We start from the raw sequence: 21379 nt of genomic DNA, 5'->3' as shown, positions 1-21379 counted from the left end.
TTTGTTCGATGAGCCTCGTTCGACATATTCGAACGTTGCGTAACGCGAGGACCATGCGTTTTAATTACAAGCTCTCCATCTGCCCTTCTAACGAGTCGTGTCAAATCAGCGAAACAGAGTTCGCAGCGTTTTTCGAACATCGCGTACCGATCGGCTTTCGTTGAAAAGCAGGAAATTCAAAGGCGAAACGTTACAGAGGCAACGGTGACATCGCATTGAGCGCCGCGTAATCGTCGGATCGATCTTTCGACGTCGAACTACGCACTTTAACGAGGCGATCGCTAACAGGAGCGAAAACGTACTCGAGAATCTATTTCTGCGGCCATTCACATCGAAAACATGGACTCACGCTCGTCTCTCCGATGTCTTTGAACTCGTTCGCTAAATAAAGAGAATTTCAGCTAACAAACGAAGGGAAAGGGAGACGACGACGGCGAAACGAAGGGAGAGGAACGATGGGCCCCGCGTGAAATAATCGCACGAGTCGCGAATAATAAATCAAACGGGTCGACTTACAGGCGTAGTCGGTGAAAAAGGAGAGACGAAAGGGCAAGGAAAAAGGAAATACGCGAGAAAGAAAGAGAAAGTATCTGTTCGGTATCGCGACCCGTGCTGTGCCACGTGCTTCGCGAATAACCGACCCGTGCTCAGCTTCTTTTTTTCTTTTCTTTGTTCTTTTTTTTCTCTTCCACTAGTTTCTTCCGTTTCTTGTTTCCTTTAATACGCCACGATACACTTTATTCTCTCCTACGTTTTTCGTTAGATGATTAATCTTTCGGTCGAACGTTCCTTCCGTTTCATAAATCTTGCGACTACGTTCGTTCGACAATCGGTAGATACCGGCAGCTTTGTCGCTAATCGATATTCCTCTGTTAGAAAGCGCAGCTACGTATACGAGACAAACGATGCGATGGGATTGTAATTACCGCGATACGATTTATTGATACTTACGTCGACGTTTCTCATTTTATCAGCCTTAAATATCTGCCAGTCCTCTAAATTCTTCCTATTTTACATACGGCTCGTTCAATGACCGACTATATACAAACTTATTGTCATCTCACTGTCCGAAACAGACATATCTTTCGCGACCAGACTTTTTCGTTAAAATACCATCGATCGTATTTTGATCGATCGTTATCTGATATTCGTATACTTGTATTTTAATTCTAGCTTTTTAGTCACGTATTTAACTAAAAATGGCGCACTACCGTTCCGCAAGAACCGTTTGATTCGCATCTGTTTGACACATCGCAACGAGCACAAAGCAACGGAACACTTGGCCGAGCTATACGGGCAAAAATATCGAGGTTGCAGAGCGAAACACGAATTTTGTACGCGAGCATTGTATCGGCGTTATCACGTCCGCGGGTACGCGACGAAGGTCGTGTTACAAAATATGAAACTCCATTGATTCCGGGGAGGACACATGAACCAGAACAAAGGCAGCCATTTAATAGGAACTTGATGCATTTGAATTGCACAGAAATCGAGTTGCTTCGCGTGCAGCGAAGTTTATTCGAAAGGCGTCGTGCCAACAGACCGGTTCTCCCACGGAACAGCCAGGACTTCGTTTACGACAGAATTTCGCAAAACCGATTTTTTAGCTCCATTGTGTGATACACCGTCGGAGCATTGGCTCGACGAGTTAGCTTCATCTGGCAAAAATAACGTAAATACGACGTTTGTCTATGCCTTTCGCTCTCTAAAAGGAAACTTTGGTTTTCGTCGATCGAATGCCAGGTGCGTAGAATTCGAGGGTCGTGGGATTCGTGGTCCCTAAAAATTATTAGGGTCTCCCCAACTCGTCCCTCCTAATGCCGCCTAAGCTTTTTTTCACCCCCGAATTCGGCTCGTCTCAGAATCGTCTTTCTAAGCTGCTATAACGTTAACGTTTTGATCGAACGTACAAGTTATAGCTATTTTTATTATTATTATTATCACCATCATCATCATTATCATTATTATTATCGTTATTATTATTATTATTATTATTATTTTCGACGATATACTTTGGTTCAGATTTATATCGACAAACATCGTTGCAACCAATTGTTTGTTAAACAAGATTTTTCTAGGTAAGTGTAACAACGATCGAAGCAATTTCGACGTAACGTTATTGTTCGTATTACGTGTATTATACGAGCACTGCGAGAACACCAGAGGTATCGTAAAAATGTTTCGAATAGATAACGGAACATTATGGTCGACGTACGATTTGTTATACACGCGACAGAAGTCGTTTCACGCGTGTTAAGAGACAGATATTTTTTCGAAGAAGCGTAAGAATAATGTAGTTGGTTGATCGACGCAACTAAAAATACAGCGTTGCGTTGAAACGAATGTCCTTTGTAAAGCAAGAAATCAATTAAAGGATGAAATTAATTCTAGATTACAGTTCGTTCTACGCCACTTCATTTTGCGCGCACATACTGTACGCGCAATATTCTTAATCCAAACTGGATTTTCACGTTTCAACGTTTGTTCGGTAATCGGATATCGATCGTCGGAGAATATTCAATGTCTGTCCTATCCTTTTATTAACGATGATTTGCAACGCGAATACTGGCAACGGACATTGGCGTCGATCGACAGAAAGATCCTCTTTGCTAAGAAATAACAGTATAGAAGTTTCTTCTTTTTTCTTTTTTTTTTGTCGCTCGTGTGAAACGCAGGTGATCTACAATTGGAAAGATGCCGTGACAGAATGTTCTCATCGAATCGCGTGTTCGCGTCGGAGGTTCTCGTACAGAAGGTGTCGAGGTGCGACCTGCAGTCAAGGCCTAACCGGTCTTCGGGGCCCCGTGGCGATGGCCACTCGGAACACGAGGCGGGGTATCTGGTTTTGAATTTTTCCTCTCTCAATATAGATCGTGACCGAGCATGTCTTATTCGTCTGTATCGCGTAATTATACACGCCGGGTGATTCTCATTTTTACAGTTCTTTCCGTTCGCTCTTCTCTAAGATCACTTAGCTCTACGAGAATACTTCTCGATACTCGAAAATTTAGTTGCTACCGATTCGTATATTTTGTTACTCGAGTTACTCGAGTTATCTGCTGTTACTCGAGCGAAAAATTATAGGCAACGCGAAGAATCGATGAACTCTTATCGTATAAACCCGCGATTTGCGACTGGCGTGTCGCAAGAATTTTTCAAACGCGCAATACCCGATTGTTTAGTCAGAGACACTGACGTTTTCTCCATTGGATGATCAAGTAAAAACCACGTATACGGTCGTCCGGTGTGAGCGCTCCGTGTTGAAGCAAATACGAGGTATCTCGTGGGTGCGGCCGAATTTTAGTAATTAGTTTACGCGTTGTGAGATAGAAAAGCTTGAAAATCATCGGTACAAACTATTTGACTTCCGACGAGTCCAGACAAATGGAATTCAAACAGAGTATCGTTTACGAGGAGCAGGTCGTTTTCCTTCTTGTCGTAATAAATTCACCATGCTGCAATTCGCGTAAATGTTAGTCGTAAAACGTTTAACGCTCGAAGGCTATAGTTAATCCGAACCACAAGACGTATTCGTTGCCGTGATACGGATAGATCGTGAAATCCAGAAGCCGCGTGGAAACATAGAACACACTTGGGCTTGCAAGGCGGTCATCGTGAAAGTTCAATCCGCAAACTAAGTATGTATTATACATACGTAAGATCGCATGGTAATCTATTCGGTCGAGGAGGCATCGCGTTAGCCGATCGTGAGCCGAAGCGAACAAAGATATTTAAACACGTCGTACATAATTTATTTGGAATCCGGCTTGGTTGGAATTCACAAAGAAAAATCGGAGGAAACGCGAGGAAGGAGGTGGGAAAGATTCGCAAACGAAATAACCGGTTTTCGGTTGGTGGAAGTATCGGGAGAAGTGGCGGCGAAAGGGTCGAGAAACTGAAATCGAATCACGAAGAACGATACCTGTGCGCTTCCGGTGAATTTGGCAAGCTGCGTGCCTTCCTGCTGGCCCCGCCGCTACTTCCGCTGTTTCCCATTTTGCAGCGATTTCCAGGCTAGTTCGGTCGTGTCTCCGCGCGATCCGAAATAGTAGCACTTCTTGCGTGCACTGACACTTCTGACGGTCAAAAGTGTCCCGATGAATCAACCGGTAGACGCGACGCGACGCAACGCAACGCGCTCGCTTTGGTAAATAAACAAATAGGTAGGGACAGCTTTTAGCAACGTTTCAACTTGTTCGAAAAACGAACGTTCGGTCGCGTCGCTCTTTGCCAAATTCTCTGTCGCGTGTGTGGATCGATGAACGCGGAGGAAGAACGCGATCGGAAAGAGAATCGCGGCCGGCTGTGATTCATTCGGTTCGTCGTTCGATATCGCTCGCGATATCTTTCGCCTTTAACTTCGATCTTTCGTTTAGGTTCGTCGAATCGACGATTCGCACGCTTACGATTTCTTCTTACACCGTTACACTATTGTTAGGCTTTATGATTCGTTTCCTGCATCTTGATTCATATACGTTGGCTGCGTTCGCGCAAATATACAGCACCGTTTGCTGCGATTAGTGGGATTCACGCGAATCCATCATCGCCGTTCGTTCGACCGTTGATAAACGATTTTACGACTTTAGCCGCGCTCGTAATTTATAATTACTCTCATCCGTAAATCTCTGGATGTAACGAATCGCATGGTCGGTCGAAGCTGGCGATCCTGCGGTTTCGCTCGAGTCGCTAATTCCAGAGAACCACCGACGACAACCGGTACATCTTTACCGATTTTCTCGAAGCGGTTACTATATTTATCTCTCGATGAACCGGTTATTAACGGAGCGATGTTGATTCCCTTAGCGACCAAGCAAACAACATTTCAGGAAGCGTCGTTGCGCACGCAACCGTACATCGTTTTGCAATTCGTTTGGCAAAAACCATCTCATTGTTTCTCGATCAGCCGCTACGAATCGATCGTCGAACCGTCGATCTCGTTGTCTCGGTGCAACCGTGAGAACCGTGAGCGGATCATCGCGCACATCGACCCAATATTCTCGAAACGAATCGACGTACGGATCCTTTCCGAAGCAAGCATATTTCTCAACGTGTTGTTTCGCTCTTTGTTTACGTGGGCCAGTTCTCTCGATTCGCACGATCCACGAACAGAAACAGGAATCGAAAGCGGTCGTCCCGAACGGAACCTCGTTCACTACACTACACTTCCACCGAAGCAACGACGATGCCTTATGGCGAGCTGTTCCACGGTCATACTGTGGCCATGGTGTGTAGGCATCGTTGATGGCCCGTTTCAAACTGAGGCCCGCCGAGAGAGAACCATTCCTGTTCCCATAGCACGTGGCTTCTCTCTTTCGCTCTCTCCCTCTCTCGCCCTTGCCCCCACTATTCATTCGAGCAATCCCCATCGCGTTCTCTCTCTTTCTCTCTCTCTCTCTCATTTTCTGTTCCCTGTTCTCTTCCCCGCTTCTGGTTACCCCAGACTCTCTCGTTCGTTCTTCCTCCCTTTCTCTTCTCTGGATCCCCATACAGATGCGATATACCTTCCCTTTAGCAGGGTCTCTGGTATACACGTTTCATCTCTTCTTCGCAATATTCCTATCTATCCGTTTCTCCTTCGTCCTCGCACCAAGCTTCTCCGTTCGTGTTCTCTCTATCTTCCGTTCTGTCTTCTTCTCTCCTTCCATTCTCCACCCTCTCTATTCTTCACGACGCGAAAGCCCAGGCTCATCCCTCCTCGTCTGTTCGCTTTCACCCCCATGAACCCCTCTTCGTTCTTCGCCCTCGAATCGTCCGACAACCGCGTTTCGCTCTCTTCGCCTTCCCGTGCTGTTCGTCGTTCTCTCTCTCTCTCTCTCTCTTCCTCTCACTCTCCCTTTATCTTCTATATACCAGTACCCCACAGCCTCCGTGGATTTCCCCACTGCATCCATGCGACCAATCGCACCGCACCACTTCCGTAAGAGCCGGCCAATCCCACACGAGCGCTTACCATTCTGGATTTTTCAATCATTTTTATGATAATGCTGGCATAGCTGGAGCACGTGCACGCGCACAGTATTGTACCGAGACTCGACAATACACCCTGTGTACGCCAGTATGAGCCTCGTACGCAAAGAGTTGAGCGCGTGTCTCCTCTACTTGCACGCAAGCGTGTGTACAAATCGTATAAACGGTGCACGAGTAGCTTTCTACAGAGTGGCTCGAGAAGTCCACTTAATTACAGATTCGAACGTCTCGTACGGTTTCATGGGTTCGTACTGATAGCCAACGACGATAGTTTGCATGCCTCCCATCCACGCATTGGTATCGTATATCGTAGCGGAGTAACACGGTTTCGCCAGACCAGTGAATTTTTCCTGATTAAATTAATCGATTATATCGATTATTTTTTTTTTTTTGCTGTGTGTGTTTTTAGAAGTACGGTATAGAATTATTAGTTTACGTTTCGGATACTTCAGTTGTTATACTTGATCCTCGCCGGCCCCTTAGCGTCAAACAAACATTAGATGGATTAGGTCGATTAATAAGCTTCGTGCAAGCTTGTTTGAAAGAGCACATTATGTGTTACGTATGGAAACATACTACTCGAGAGTTCGTAAATGTTTGTAAATATAACAAGCGTGTAAATATATTGCCTTTGACAAGAAATTCACATACACGTGATACCCTGCTGTATCAGATCACAACTTTGCATATTCTTTGATTACAAATAAAAGATATCAAATTTTGTGCAAACGCAAAATTTGCCGCATCAGCATCGTGCCAGGGTATTTGTCGTAACGCGTCGAATTGACAAGCAACGACCGAGAGTTTCAAGTCGATGAACCGAAACTCGCCTGAATAACAGACGTACGTTTCCTCTACTTGTCTCTTGTTCGTACGAGATGCTGCCAAATGAGATATTTGTAAATATTTAGAAAGTACGAACCAAGTAGCAGAAAGATCAAAGGGTATATGGAAAAGACAGAATTCTTATTTAAGGAGCTTTCGTGACGGGTAATATATCGGCTGGAAAATATGGAATAGAATTTTTTGGTTACCCGTTATATTCTTGTTATACGGGCCAGAGCCATAATACACCCACGTTGGCTGGTTTGTGTTGCGGGGGGAGTTTCGATGTATACGTGTGGTTATAATGTGTGGCGAGCGTAACACAACGACCACGGTCTACACTCAGTCGTGGGCATAATGGAGCATTGTTAATATGTTAATGTCGAGCGTTCCTAAAGGTTCCGACGGTTTACGTTTCTCCATTCCGCCGAAGAATCGTTACACGGTCCATTAGACGACGAACCTCGCATTCCACTCGCCACGAATTTCCCTGCGGGATCCTTCTTCTTCCATTTTGCTCGAACGTTACGATTTTTCATTAATTCGTTTCAACTATCTTGCACGTGAGTGGCGCGAGTACGATTTTTCGGATGCAAATAGAGAAAAGGGAGAAATAAACGTTTCTATTCGAACGCTATCGATTTTCCGATAAAGACGGAAATGCAAATTACGAGCGACGTCGTAATACGAAGTTTCTTAAAACGGCCGGTTTGAAATATCGAGCAACCGTAGGAAAAATTGTCGCCGGGATACGTAACGAAGATTAATATCGTCTCGTTCGTTCGGTGAAAAGCACAACCTCCGCGAAAAGTCTGCCCGGCGTAGGCGTGAGTTTGCGCGTGGGTTTAAAAATAACGACCTTGACAGTCGCGACTCACGGGAAACGCGAATTAAGAAAAACGGCAAGTCAGTGGGGCTCCTTGGTATACTCTGGCGAGCCGCGGGAGCAATTAACCGCGGACGGGAGTAATTAAAATATTTGAAACTCCGAGGAGCACGCAATTACGTTACTACGCGAAATACAGCTGTGTAAAACACAGTCGTGCCACTTCCTGCATGTATATAGCGTGATATTCGCGTTCGTTCGGTGGTGTGAGCACGCGTACAGCTTGATTAACGCGGACGTTAATGAGCACGCCGCCAGGTCGTTCGTCTGACGGGACGTCGGTATCGATTCGAACTCGCCAAGAATAAAAGTACGATGAGATCTAAGTGCGCGAAAATTTTCCCGTAATGAGTCGAAGGCACGACACGAACGTTTACTTATCGCGATGTATGCCGATCGATAACGATGAGATGAAAATTGAAATTGAGATTGAACGCCGATGGTCACTGAAAATTTACCTCTCGATACGAGAGAGCTCGATACAAATGTCTTTTATGCGATTTCCTGTCTTCTAAATTAACAACATGTAACTTTACAAATATAACGAATATTTTCGTAGTTTCGTGCTACAGTGACGTTTGTAACGTGAAAATTGTTCGTCGTATTTCTTTCTAACGATAAGAAAGGCGAAAGGAAAGAAGGCCATCTACTGGAAGCTACTGGTCGATCGTATCGGAAAATTTGGATGTACAGTTTACCTTCGAAACGAGGCTAAAAATCATTGGCGAAATCCATAAACGAAATGTATTCAATATCCAATCAAATCAGTTAAAAATATATTAAAGAACTACGTGTATTATCCTTTTTAGAAGATATTCTTCCTTTGCATTTGATGGTAACGTTTCGATAATTCCGAATTTATCTGCAATCGATACGACACGCAGTTATCGACTGTTAGTACAGGAAATCTAACTTATCCGCGGTAGATACAAACCACTGGGATTATCTACATTGACAGTCGGTAAGAAGGAATCTGCGTTGAAACTTACCTAGGCATGTCTTGAAGCTGTTTGGCTCTCTGCTTGTATCGCGAGAGGGCGAAAAGAAGGGCGAGGACCGGCCAGAGGGTTGATCCTGCAGCCAATTCGCCAGGATTCACGGAGCCCACGTCCGCCCCAAGAGCTCGGAGCGCTCCTACGCACAGGCTCACGTTCTCGACCTGCGCAACACACGTAAAACCTCGTCATCGATCACGCTATGAACCGATGTGTACTCGTGTACACCATGCGAATCGATCGAAAATTTCTTTCTTTTTTTCCTTCCTTTCAACAGATCCCCAAGGATATGCCCGTAGCTAGTCGGTGGCCTAAGTCGAAAGACAGTTGCGTAACGCGCGCTTTCAATTTAAATTCGCCTCATCCAATATTAAATTTGGCGCGGTGAAGGATGTCGATGCAGAATTCGATCCAGTTGATGTTGAAACATTATCTAGGACTGTGGTCTTACATTCCGTTTGTAATTGGATTCACAACTGCGAGAGAAAAGATCTCTGATGACTGACGTGACAGTTCAATGGGACTGAAATATCGGTTGACGCTCTAAGCTCTTTACTTCAAATGGATTTCTTTCGTAGTTGTCAGATTTCTTACTTCTTTCGTTAAATCGACGAAAGTACTATGCAAAATAGGGAAAGTAAGAAACGAAAGAAACCAAGTAATTAACAATAAAATAACGAAGAATTTACGTTGCATTAATTTATATACATACTTTTCTCGTGAAACTTGAGAAAGCACGAGTATATTAAGTAGAGAAAGCGAGATGAAATATGTAATTTATAACGAAAAAGTGTACAATTTACGTTGCCTCGATTATCAACGATTCGAGTAAGAAACCAAGGATTAAAAATTAATCTATGCATTTCCACCAAAGTAAATTCTACTCGCACGATATTTACGAGTTGAACAACGATACCAAACGTAACCAAACATATATCTATTTCGTACATTTCGTGAAAAATTAATATTCCTCCATAAGCGGTAGCAAAAGTGTCGAACGTTCCATCTATTGGCTTGGCAATTAAGCGATCGCGGATTTTCTCAATAGCATCTAATGACAAAAACCGCAATCACTTAGTTGCCAAGCCAATAGAATGGACGTAAACCACACGAAAGGGGAAAGTGAGAGGAAAGTACGGGTTAACGTCGTCTCTGGTGTCGTTTGGGAGCAATAGTCGAGAATCCAAGACACGGTAGACGTATCGAGGTGACTGGTGCATATCGGCGTACATAGTTTCGAGGGTAGAGCAACGCGAGGAAGGTACAGGAGCGTGGTGTAGGTGTACATAAAGGACGCGGCAGCACGGTGTACATATACGACACAACATTCTACGAAACGTGACCGCCGTGACCATGGCTACCTTGTGCTAGCACGCGTGCCGGCCTGCCTCTTTTGTTTCCATTGTTCTTAAGAGCCACGGCGGCTCCGGCTTTTACCCAGAAAACAAACCGTACTATACTGCACACGCTGCACACACGGGGTGGTGAGAGGTATACACGAGCTATGGTAGAGAGAGAGATGACTCACCCGACAATACCCTGGGTGCCCACGCGTAGGTAACAACTAGATTGCCTGTGTGTTCGTACGAGCTACATGCGACCAACAACGATGGGGTGCCATGCCCGCGGACATCCGACAGAGAAACAGAATTCAGGAAAACCGTGAAAACGTGGATCGAGTAATTGACAGAACATGCTCTTACTTTTGCCTACCTTTTATTCCCATTTTATCCTTCTCTTTCGTAATTTTCATATATCTTCATTTACTATTTTTATGAAATTATAGACTCTATCGTGTACTCGGGCGTACATAACGTGTAATCAAAGAATTGAAATAGCAAACAATGGAAAATTGACGGAAGATCTTTTGGGCTTTATCGAGAATTTATTTCTCCTTTGACATCCGATACGTATTTCGAAGAATCGATCTTCTATCGTAACTATATTATACGTAGATTGCGAAGGTTTTTCATGCATTTACGAGAAATTTAAAGGTGTAAAAGAAGGGAAAACATCCAGGACTGTTAGTAGGTGAAACGAATGTCTATTTTAATTCTAGTCCTTTCGAGACTTGTATGCGTAACCATTTGCATAAGAATTCATGGTCTAATCGTATACGCGGTATACGTTTCCAAATTTCCATTTGTCCTTCTTTTTACATTCCCAATCAAGAGAAATACTTTTAACCATAGGATGTTCAATAGCGCAGAATTTCCAAGCGACGATGAATCATTAATCTTCTAGCAACAAATAAATCAAACAGTCTTTGATGCTGAGCAACCATTGAAACCTCGTTTCGGAGGAACGCACGTTCCCCAAACCCTTATCAGACTCCATTAACGACGAAGCTTTGAAATGAAATCTCAATCGAAAGTAAGACTCGACAAGATAAAGGGTTGCGAGCTTTTGTCGAAGTTGACGCAGACCTTTGTGAATACACGCGGTACAGATTTGCGTCGTCCACGAGATCGCAACGCGACACATCGGAACCCTCTCGGAGCACTCACGGGTTATCCACGCGAGATGACAGCCGTAAATGGCGATGGCGCTTTTTAATGCATTTCTCTGTCTATGTCGTCGACCGTCTCCGTCGAACGTGTACTCGTGCAAACCTTCGACAGCGAAAAAAGAAAACGTTGCTCTTAAGGGAGACATCGTGCTTCCTAATAAAGGGTCGAAGGTGCATCCAACAGGTTGTTCTATTCTCCACGTTGATCGTTGGATATTTTCTTCCAATTCCTTCGATTCTCCAAACTACCACTTTTTAAATACGTGTATCACATACGATTCGATAGCAATGGATAATTGGCGGGACGTTACTCTACGGATAAAGCGAAGATAAGTCGAAGATGTGGAATAAGATTTGTTTCGCTCGAAGTCTCGTTTTGGAGAAAATTTGGCCTCGAGAATGAAGCTTTCGACGCGATTTACTTATTCTTGATTTTCGTCGTATTTTCGTCGTATCTAAGCTCGCGATGTACATGAATCGCTTGGAAGCAATATCGACGAACTGAGTACATTGGAAAGCAGAGAAAAGCGACGATGATGCACTTTTTACTACGATGGGTAATCTTACGAAAGTGAGTTATTTGTTTCTAGAGAAATCGAACGCCACTCGTTTGTTGTAATTTCACTAACGTTGTTAGTTGGAAACTTGTTGTACGAGAAAGGCTCAGATGATCGAAGTCGTTTCGACGCATAGCTCGAATAGCTGACATATTTTTGGACGTACTTGCTCCAACTATGCCTAACTATAAAACCGAAGGAAAGCCGTGAAATGGTATTACGCGCGCTGTATTAAGAATAGCTTGCGCCATTCGTATGACGAATATCGATGGCGAGCAACGCAGGCTGAGTCAAAATTCCCATCGAATCACGCGTATCCAATTAACCGAGTCCATTGGTAGATGCAATCAACGGATCGACGATGCTACGTGTCCCTCAAATCGGCCGAATGGCGTGTACATTGGATCAGGTTTGTAATTCAGAAACCGTGCTCGAGGAAGGAGAACGGCTACAGAGCCAAAGATGGCAAGAGATGTCTCCTTATGGTAACGTCCTCGCCTCTCCGCTACACAACAAGGAAACGAAAAAGAAGAAACGTAAGAAACGTCTTCGTAGCCTGTCTCTCTTCGGCTTTCGATTTCATGCGTATCGCCAATCTACCGATTTCTTGCTACATCTTGCGCGCTCGTTTACTCGATCCAGCTTTTATTTATTTCTATGGACCTTCCTATATCTGTTACTATATCTTTTATAAAACCATTTTCATGACTCTCGTGATTTAATTTACTACGATCGTCGAACGTAATACGATGGTTTCTTAATTTATCAGACGGTTTCGTTAATTATTCTTAATCTTAGTCCTCGTTTCATTTCTAACTATAATTTGATCTTAATTTATAACGATCGATCGAAACAAATTACGACGTTACTCCAGCAACAGATTTTCTTACATCTTTCTACATGGAAAAATAAGAAATTGATACTATACCCTTGTCGATCGAGTTCATTTTACGTCATGAATATGCATATCGTATTTTAAATCTCAATTTCCAATCTGCCTTTTTCATCGACGATCAAAGTCAAACATCGCCTTCGTTTAATTATACTTGATACGAACGAATCTCACGTTCGAGATTCTTTTATCGTGGCACAACAAGAAGCTGACTCAACCAATTTTCCAACTGACCTTTTTCGTCTCTTTTTTTTTTTATTACAAGCAAGTTCATTACATACTTCAAATATGGGTTTATCGACACACCCTTATGGAGCGCACGCTTGGTATACCTACGCGTCGCGCGATCGTACGAGACAAAAGTCGAAGGAGCCGATTGCGCAAGAAACCGACGAGGAGGATCTGATATCTGACGTGGGGAACCGGTGTCGTCGCTTGGCGGCACCGGCGCTTCAGAAATCGAAACTCGCAGAGAGATAATTTCATTTTTTCCCCTGTCCTTCCGTTTTTCGTTGAATGCATCTCGCGGATACGTGAGTGGAATAGAGATCCTCGTTGGAACGATAAGTGGTAGCCACGATCCACGTAAAAATCAGATTTACACGGATGATCGGTTGAGTCACATTGACAGACCAGTTTCCACTGTGATCTTCCTCGTTGATTTAATTGGAAACTTATACACTGCGTTCACAAGGCTCCCGAGGTTTTGGCCCATTAAAGGTGCAAGCATTGAGACAACGCTTTAAAGTAAACGCAACGTCATCGATTCAGAATACGAACAAGATTTTCATAATTCGAGTTTATCATAGTGTCGTATGATACAAGTGTCGATGGAACAAGATATAATGGTCGTTCGAATTTCTTTTTGCAATCACACTCTTAAAAAGCAGAATTCAATGCAGAGTAACGGAGAAAAAGTTATAAATAAAACGTTGTTAACGCAACGTTGTCCCTTTAATGGATTAACGAGTTATCGAAAAAGACGAGCGGAATATTTACTACGCACTGTTATACTTGTATTTTCACAAAGTGCCAAATGGAGATATCTTGCAAAATAAAGTGCTTCCTTAAATCGATAGGCTATCGTCAAAAATATTGATTCACCGTTTAAAAATAATTTGTTGGGTACTTGATAAGAATTTGTTTAGAGATAAAAGTCTCACGGCATGACTGCTTCGACGATTATAAATATCAGCAGTTATATTATTTAGCGATCAACGTTAATAGATACTTAATACTCTTTGGTATATATTTAATTATTATATGGAGGTTTAAACGAGAATTGTTTCGTACGATCTCTGCACGAACCGTTTCAACGTTGAAACGTCGTTTTCAACAGCGACAGGATTTCAACGATGAATTGCGCCGACAAGGTTTATGCCTTTGGCTGATCCCTGCTCTTGCGATGTCGCCTAAAGCTACACGTTACTTTCGAGGTTTCTTTGGTTCCGGATCAGAACACCCGTCAGTACCTGATTATTAGCGATGTGCCTGGTCCAATCGTAAAACATGTAGCAAAATTTTAATCACCAACATCGTATTTTCCATGTAAAGACACGATTTATCGTGCTACTATAATCATTTCTGACACGTACATTAAACAAGCAGCAGGGTAACAATTTTATCCACTTTTTGCCTACTTGTAATGGAACAACGAAAGCTCTAACGTTATATAATTAAAAGAAATATAAATATTTGAATTTTTATAATTTGCAAATTTTGCCGCAGCTTATAGAACGCTTTGTAACGAGTAAGACACATGCTATTTTCGCGATGATAGATCGCGTGTGTACTGTGGCATTTAAAGATGAAAATTACCGAAGTGACCGTCTTTTATTTGGCTGAACGCCATCACCGGGCCCAAGAGTTAACACAATGAACGTTTGAATTCGTAGTGTCCAGTTAACACGATTAAATCGTGCGACGAATCGCTGAATAAGAAAACGTCCGGTGAAATGGAATAGAACGACTTGTAATGTAATTTAATGATACTTGCTGTCAGAGACCGGACAGTCTGGCGATGGAATCTTACGTGTTTGCTCTTTACGTATGAAAATTATATTACATTTCTTCTGTGAAAATGTAAATACGCGTCTCGCTATCCGATATTCAAATATCGTTTCAATATTCGAATACTCTTTTATATCAGGGCTCAACGGAGAGATATATTTTGGTAGGACACAAAAAAGTGATCGAAGAAAGAAAGCTACAGTCACGATTAACCATACCACCAATTTTTTGCTTACACGAGAAGACTCTGCGAAAGGCTTGAGATCGTTCTTGCAGAATAAGCAAACTTCTTGGAACAAAGTATCTGTTTAATATATATATAACATATTTCCCTTATCTTTGTATCGCCGAGGAATTATATTAATTTACACTATATCATAGGAATGCAATTTTATTGGCGACAAAGTTATTAACGAACAAAGATATCAAAGAATAGATCAAAAATTAATTACCAATTTAAAAAATATGGGTTCCCATGAATAGCGCAAACGGACGATTAAAGAATAATACTTCGTGCCTCGTTAAATATCGTTTAGTATGGAACGGCACGATACAATTCTCTTGATCCTTATCGAATAGAAGGAGAAATTTGCTTATCGATAGTCGTTCGTTAAAGTCTCTTATTTACGTTATCATTTTAATGGATCTGTTCGACTGTCAATTTTACCACTGACAAGACGATAGTACCGTTAAACCGAAACTCCCCGTAGCTTGTCGACGAAAAGGAAATATTGCTCTCTTTATACGCGTGTACGGTGCGGCAGTTATCAAGATATTTCAAGATGCAAAAGTTTCTTGTCCTTAACGTAACAAGTTCCTTTTCGTAATAGCCATCGGGCACTCGATGCGGTTACCTTTTCCAGCGCTCTGTGTTTTTAATCAAACTATAAATCACTTAAGTGCGCATCTCGCAACATGACATAATTACGTCTTATGCAATGCCGCGTTAACGGTATAACAAATTTTATGAACATAAAGTATTATACCTGGTTCATATACGCTGTACAGGTATAAGTCGTGCAAGTCGAAATGCTAGTTACCAAGCGATATAAATTATGTACTGACAAATCGTTGACTGGAATAGCGATATACGTCATCCTCTCGTACAATTGATATACGAATCGTGGAACATTCGTTTTCTTATATTCGAACGTTCGTTCAAAAATTCGCTATAATACGTTTAACAAAGTCGAACAAATTTATTACGCTAGTCGAGGATTCTTTTCTTGAATAATTTTCCACTTATCGCGTCACCTTCTTGTTTATCCAAGTGGTTGGTAAACTCTCACTCGACGATCGTAAAAAGACGATATTATAAAGTTCGACAGTTGTAACTTTCCCGTTTTATTGACTCCATAAACGGAAGAAAAGTTGGCTGACGCGCAGGGACTACCCCTAATCTCGGTGCTTCGTGGTACACAAGAAGCCGATAGACCGATTATTTTTAGAGATGGCTCGTGCCTTCGGGACTTTCCTCGGTGCTAAACAGCCATCGCATTTATCTGTCGGATATAGGCCGGCTTTTCTTGTCACGGGCCATGTGCTTTTTCAAGTCGCTGTTGCATGCAGACCTTGTTTCATAATTACCGTGAGAGTAAGGAAGTGAAAAAGGGGAAGAGGAAACGCGAACGAACAGCACAGCGATCGCGGTTATTTCCTCTTTTTCTAAAAATATAACATCGAAGCTATCTAAGCTATACCCAGTGAAAACACTACAATTGTGATATACGATAAGCGCGAGTCAAACTGTGTCGTAGCCGTAGACTGCGTGGCAAAGTGCCTAAGGATCGATCGCAAGAGATCGGACGTTCATCCTAGTGTATTAACTACGATCTGGGGATAATTTTAAAAATATCCGCAGAAATTAGTATACGTGATGTCACGTAGAGATTTGGGCGTACGTTAGCACGTGGCGAAATAGTCTGTTGGCTGTCTCGAGTCTTCGAAAGTACGTTATGATTGGGAGGAGAGAAAGAGAGAGAGAGAGAAGAAAGAGAGGAAGAGCTGTTGCAAAGTCATCGAAAAATCGTCGATGAGTTGCACTTGTTGAAGGAATTATGCGAGCATAGTAGCTACAAGAAAATACACAAAAAGATCCATTGTACACGTGGAAAGTATAACGTTGATGGATTCAGTATACAAAAATATGTATAACGTTATATAACGTTAAGAATTCGATAGAGCCCAGTATGACATTTACGTGTGACATTTGATAGTCCAAAAAAAAAAAAAAAAAAAAAAATAAAAAGAGAGGACAGTTAATTATATACGCTCAACTTGCGTCAATGATATTCGTTAATAAAAAATTTTTTATTATATTTATCGAACGACCTACAACAAGAATTGGTATTATTGCAATATACAACTTTATTACATCGTTTCATGGAGTATTTTATGGAGTAACTATTTATATTAATGTATAAATTTGCTACCGTGCTAGGAAATATAGCAATTTCTAGGAGTAAAGGAAATTCTGCGAGACAAATTGTCTCATAAATAGTTATATGAATATCTAAACGGTGAAACGATGGCTTGCGTTCATTTGCATAAGCCGACAACAGAAATTCAAAGTTCGAGCGACAGAATTTTACAGTGTGATCGGCAAAGGATATCGAGAGATATGAACATGCAAATATCAGGGAGAAAGACATTTCTCGCGTGCTTGTCCCAGTCGTTTGAAACGCTCGTACTCTCCACTTGGAAAATTGCCGTTGGCGTTTGCTTTGATTCCCTACCCGGAGAAAACAAAGAAAATAATAAATTCATTCCACGATATTTCGCTACACGTTAAGGTACGTAGGATTTCAAATATTTTTCACGCTACATTTATACTCGTACTCGTGAATACTCGTACGTTACTATTACTTACAAAGGTCTACAGTTTTCTCGGATCAAAATGGTTTTGTACAAATTTCTTACAAAAAAAGTTCAATTTATTAAATTCCAAACACACGTGAATATCTATCGTAGAAGATCGATATCTTCGATCGAAGAGAATGCTCTTGCCAATTAAGAGAAATCTAAAATAAAGGTATCGAAACGTGTAATTCGATTAAATGGATTAAATGGATAATTACGTTGGAACTAACGATACGGTGGTTGTCTCGCTGAATAGGTTAGAGAATTGGAATTCAGGTTGAGTTTCCGCGAAGCTCCTGCCAGACGATTTCACGTGAGTTGCATTCGAGCAACGGGGAGATTCCTAACAGGTCTAACCCATTTCCTGAGACAATGCCTATATTCGGGCCTTTTCAACATGGGAAATGAAAATGTTAAACGATTATCCTGCTAATTAGAAGGTAACTATCATCGGTAACTACATAAGCGTTTCTAAAACACATTGATCGAACAAGAAGCATAATTGTCGCCGCATATCGACTCAACCAATTACCAAAAAATTCAAATTCCACGGTATATTGCTTCTAAACGTGCGATTAAAAGAAAATCGACGTTAAGAGCGAACGACGGAGATGCAAATATAAGCTACGAGATGGATTTACTAATTACACGATAAATTTGTCGTGTTTGAAATTTTCTTAGTCATTAATATCGCTAAATTGCATGCTATGCGTGTAACTATGCGTGGGAAATACTTAATTTGCAAAGAATAACTTTCATTCCGTGTGCTCGAAGCTTATCAAGTTGGCAATCGTACCGTAGGAAACACTGTTGGCAGGTAACAGTAAGCAAGCGAGTGCGAATCGATTGCACAGTTCATTTGGACTATTGTTTACTTAGCATTTCATCAAATTTATATGCGAGAACGTATAATCAATTCAGGATCGAAACACCGGATGTTAATTAAATAATAATAGAAAATTCATGGTTCGTTGTAATATTTACGAAGAATAGTGGACTCTGCAAATAGAAACGATACTAATCATGCTCAAACACTGACGTTAAATTTATACGAGCTTTGTGGTCGTTACAGTACTTTACATACGAACAGTTCCACATAGTAATGCAACGCGAAACCAGACTTGCGAAACTCGTGCCCTGCATTAAATTTCTTACGGCTAATTTTTCTCAGGTTGTAACCGCAGGTGTCACTGTCATAAGCTACACGCTTCTCCATATCCTCTATTTGACACAGCTCATGGTGATCTCGGTCGAACGCTCTGTATCACTTGCTTAATAAATACTCGATACGTAATAACAGCTACGTATCCTATATTAGACTTAGACAAAAGAAAGACCAATTTACTTTCTTTGTTTCCTCGATGTGAGTCATCGAATGGAATACGGGGGCTAGCGAATCGATCTAGGTGACGGAGGCAGAGAAGAGACGGGTTTAACGATCCCAACGACCCATGGAATTCACGGAATGTGCATAACGGTGATGGCGTAATCTGCGAGAAAAAATGGGCGGCTCGGCGGCGAAAAAAAAGGAATATCGAGCGGCAGCTAATAATCGCCTTGGGCTCCGTAATCGGTTGGGCCTTCTTGAACGGCTCGCGTTACTTTATCAGGTTTTCCTGGATCAGCCAGCGGCCGCGCAAGTGCGCGAATTCGATTCACCTTGGCCAGCTGAACGATACTAAGAAAAGATCGCAGACAGTACTTGGCGGATTACAAAGCGTCCAATTTCTTAGGAAGAGTATTGCAAAATCATAAAACTGCATTTTCACACCTGTGTAAATTATTCTTCGAACCTTCGTTCGATTTCGAAGCAAGGAATATTTAGTAGAAGTTTTAATCGTCGTTGTAGAACATGCGAATATTGATAAGAATCTCGAAACAAATCAATTTGAATATTTTTAGTATAAAAATATAAATGTCATACGGCGAATGCAAGGCATTTTATCAGGCGAAATTTCCTTCAAGGACAACGATACGATAATGACGAAATCATCGCGCTGACCAAATTATTGTTAATCGTTCGATCGTCCGTCAGCACAATTTACACATATCATTCAATTCTGTTAATGTTCCTGTGGTTACACACATACGTACGAAGCTGAAACCGCTTGATTCGCGAGAGATATGCAAACGCACCGTGAGCACCCGGACGATTGTTCACACGACGAAATTACGCAATCGGTCGTTGAATCATATCCAATGCGTTTCGTGAACACATTAAACTTTCACATTTCCATTAACGAAAACTGAAAAACTTCTTTCGCGAGATAGACACCGTTTCTTCCAGTGGAATTACTTATCTCTGAATCATTCGTACTACTTCTCTCATTGTATTATACATTATCGCGAATTAGTTGGAAATAAATGCTCGAAAGAAATGCTAAAATCAGTTCTAGAAAAATACCCATGTGCTAAATGACTCTGGTATTTAACACATAAAATGCATTCGATACGTTCACTAACATCTCTGATACGAGACCAGCTGAAGTTATAACGTGCTAAAAGGATATCTTAAAAATAATATCTGAAACACTTATTACAGTGATTGCCATCTTAAGTAACATTCACATGCAGAGTATACTATTATGTGAGATACGTAATTACACTTGTGCATTATCATAATTTCGTGCTGGTCTCGATAGGACAATGAATTTTGTATATTCGACTGACGCAACTCGGACTTTCACTTAACTTTCCGACACAGAAGCGAGTACCAAGTAAGTGTTCGTGACGAGCTATAAAACCACCCTTTTATTATGCTTTTTTTTTCTTGTCAACGATAAAGAATTATTATGATTCCTGGAATTTGTCACCTTAATGGCTCGTATTAAGCAGCTTTACGAACTGGCTTACGCGGCTCAGGAATTCTTTTTTCTCTCGTTGGCTGGCTTCTCGTGTGAATTTCAGCGTCCGCCCAGTAAAATTACAAAGAGAGAGAGACAGAGACAGAGAGAGAGAAAGAGAGAGGCGGGAAAGGAGAAGAACGAAGAAAGAACGAAAGATGGGAAGAGGAGCGTAACGGGACCGAAAATGGGGATGCATACGCAATGTAGCCAACGATTATGCGGAATCTCGATTGATTGGTTGGATCGTTAAGAGCGACACGAACGGAACGGGACCGAAGGAGATCTCGAGATGGAACAGACGTATGTACATATATGTATACGTAATAGCAAAGAGATCTGATATACTGTATGAATAATAGCGATGGACGATACGTATCTGAGCAACGTTGCTGCGCGACGACGTGGAAATATTTCTTCGTACGCAACTATTAACGCTTTAAGCTTCCAGCCATTTAAGTATGCCGCCACCCCTGCGACAGTTGGCTTAAAGAGTATGGCGAAGATCGTAACTTCGTCACTTTATTACGTCTGTGACCAAGTTCAAGAAAGTCTGGTAAACGCCCTCCTGCTGTTCTTCGAGGATTTTAACCCTTTAGTAACGACCGCAATAAAAGGATTTGTCATTCTTTATACAATGTTAACTTTTTCATTAAACGAACGAAATTTAGAAATTTATTCCGTCTAATAATAACATAATTTAATATCGACGAACATGATATGATAAAAATGCGATAAATTTTCAAGGATTTCAGAATCTTATTTTTCAAACTTGAAATATAACGAAGATAGCGATCGAACGTTTTCCGTTTGGACTCGTACTATTGTTTTACACTTTGCGATTCATACAGCGAAACAATGTTACACGTATAGCGATCGAGACGCGTTTTCCTCTGACTTTCATTGAGGTTTAAAATGCTCGTACGCATTCGATGCAGCAGACGCGAAGTGTTCCGGCGCCGCTTCGTTCTCTCCTATTCTCGTTCTTTTTTTCGTTCGCATTTCCCGTCACAGGGCTTTGCAGCCTTTCTTCCTC

At 41.8% G+C, this 21379-nt stretch overlaps 1 protein-coding gene across 4 annotated transcripts in view; it reads right to left on the bottom strand.

Moving 5' to 3' along the window:
* sick (sickie) overlaps window positions 1-21379 on the bottom strand; it is a 192917-nt gene that overhangs the window by 111653 nt on the left and 59885 nt on the right. For all 4 annotated transcript variants that reach the window (XM_033328162.2, XM_033328160.2, XM_033328161.2 and 1 more), the window contains one exon: window positions 8668-8837. In XM_033328162.2, coding sequence (XP_033184053.2) covers window positions 8668-8837 — 170 coding nt within the window. The remainder of the gene's footprint in view (window positions 1-8667; window positions 8838-21379) is intronic.

Source organism: Bombus vancouverensis, chromosome 3 (assembly GCF_051014615.1).
Source record: "Bombus vancouverensis nearcticus chromosome 3, iyBomVanc1_principal, whole genome shotgun sequence".
Classification (NCBI taxonomy): Eukaryota; Metazoa; Arthropoda; class Insecta; order Hymenoptera; family Apidae; genus Bombus; species Bombus vancouverensis.
This window is presented reverse-complemented; position numbering and strand designations above follow the sequence as displayed.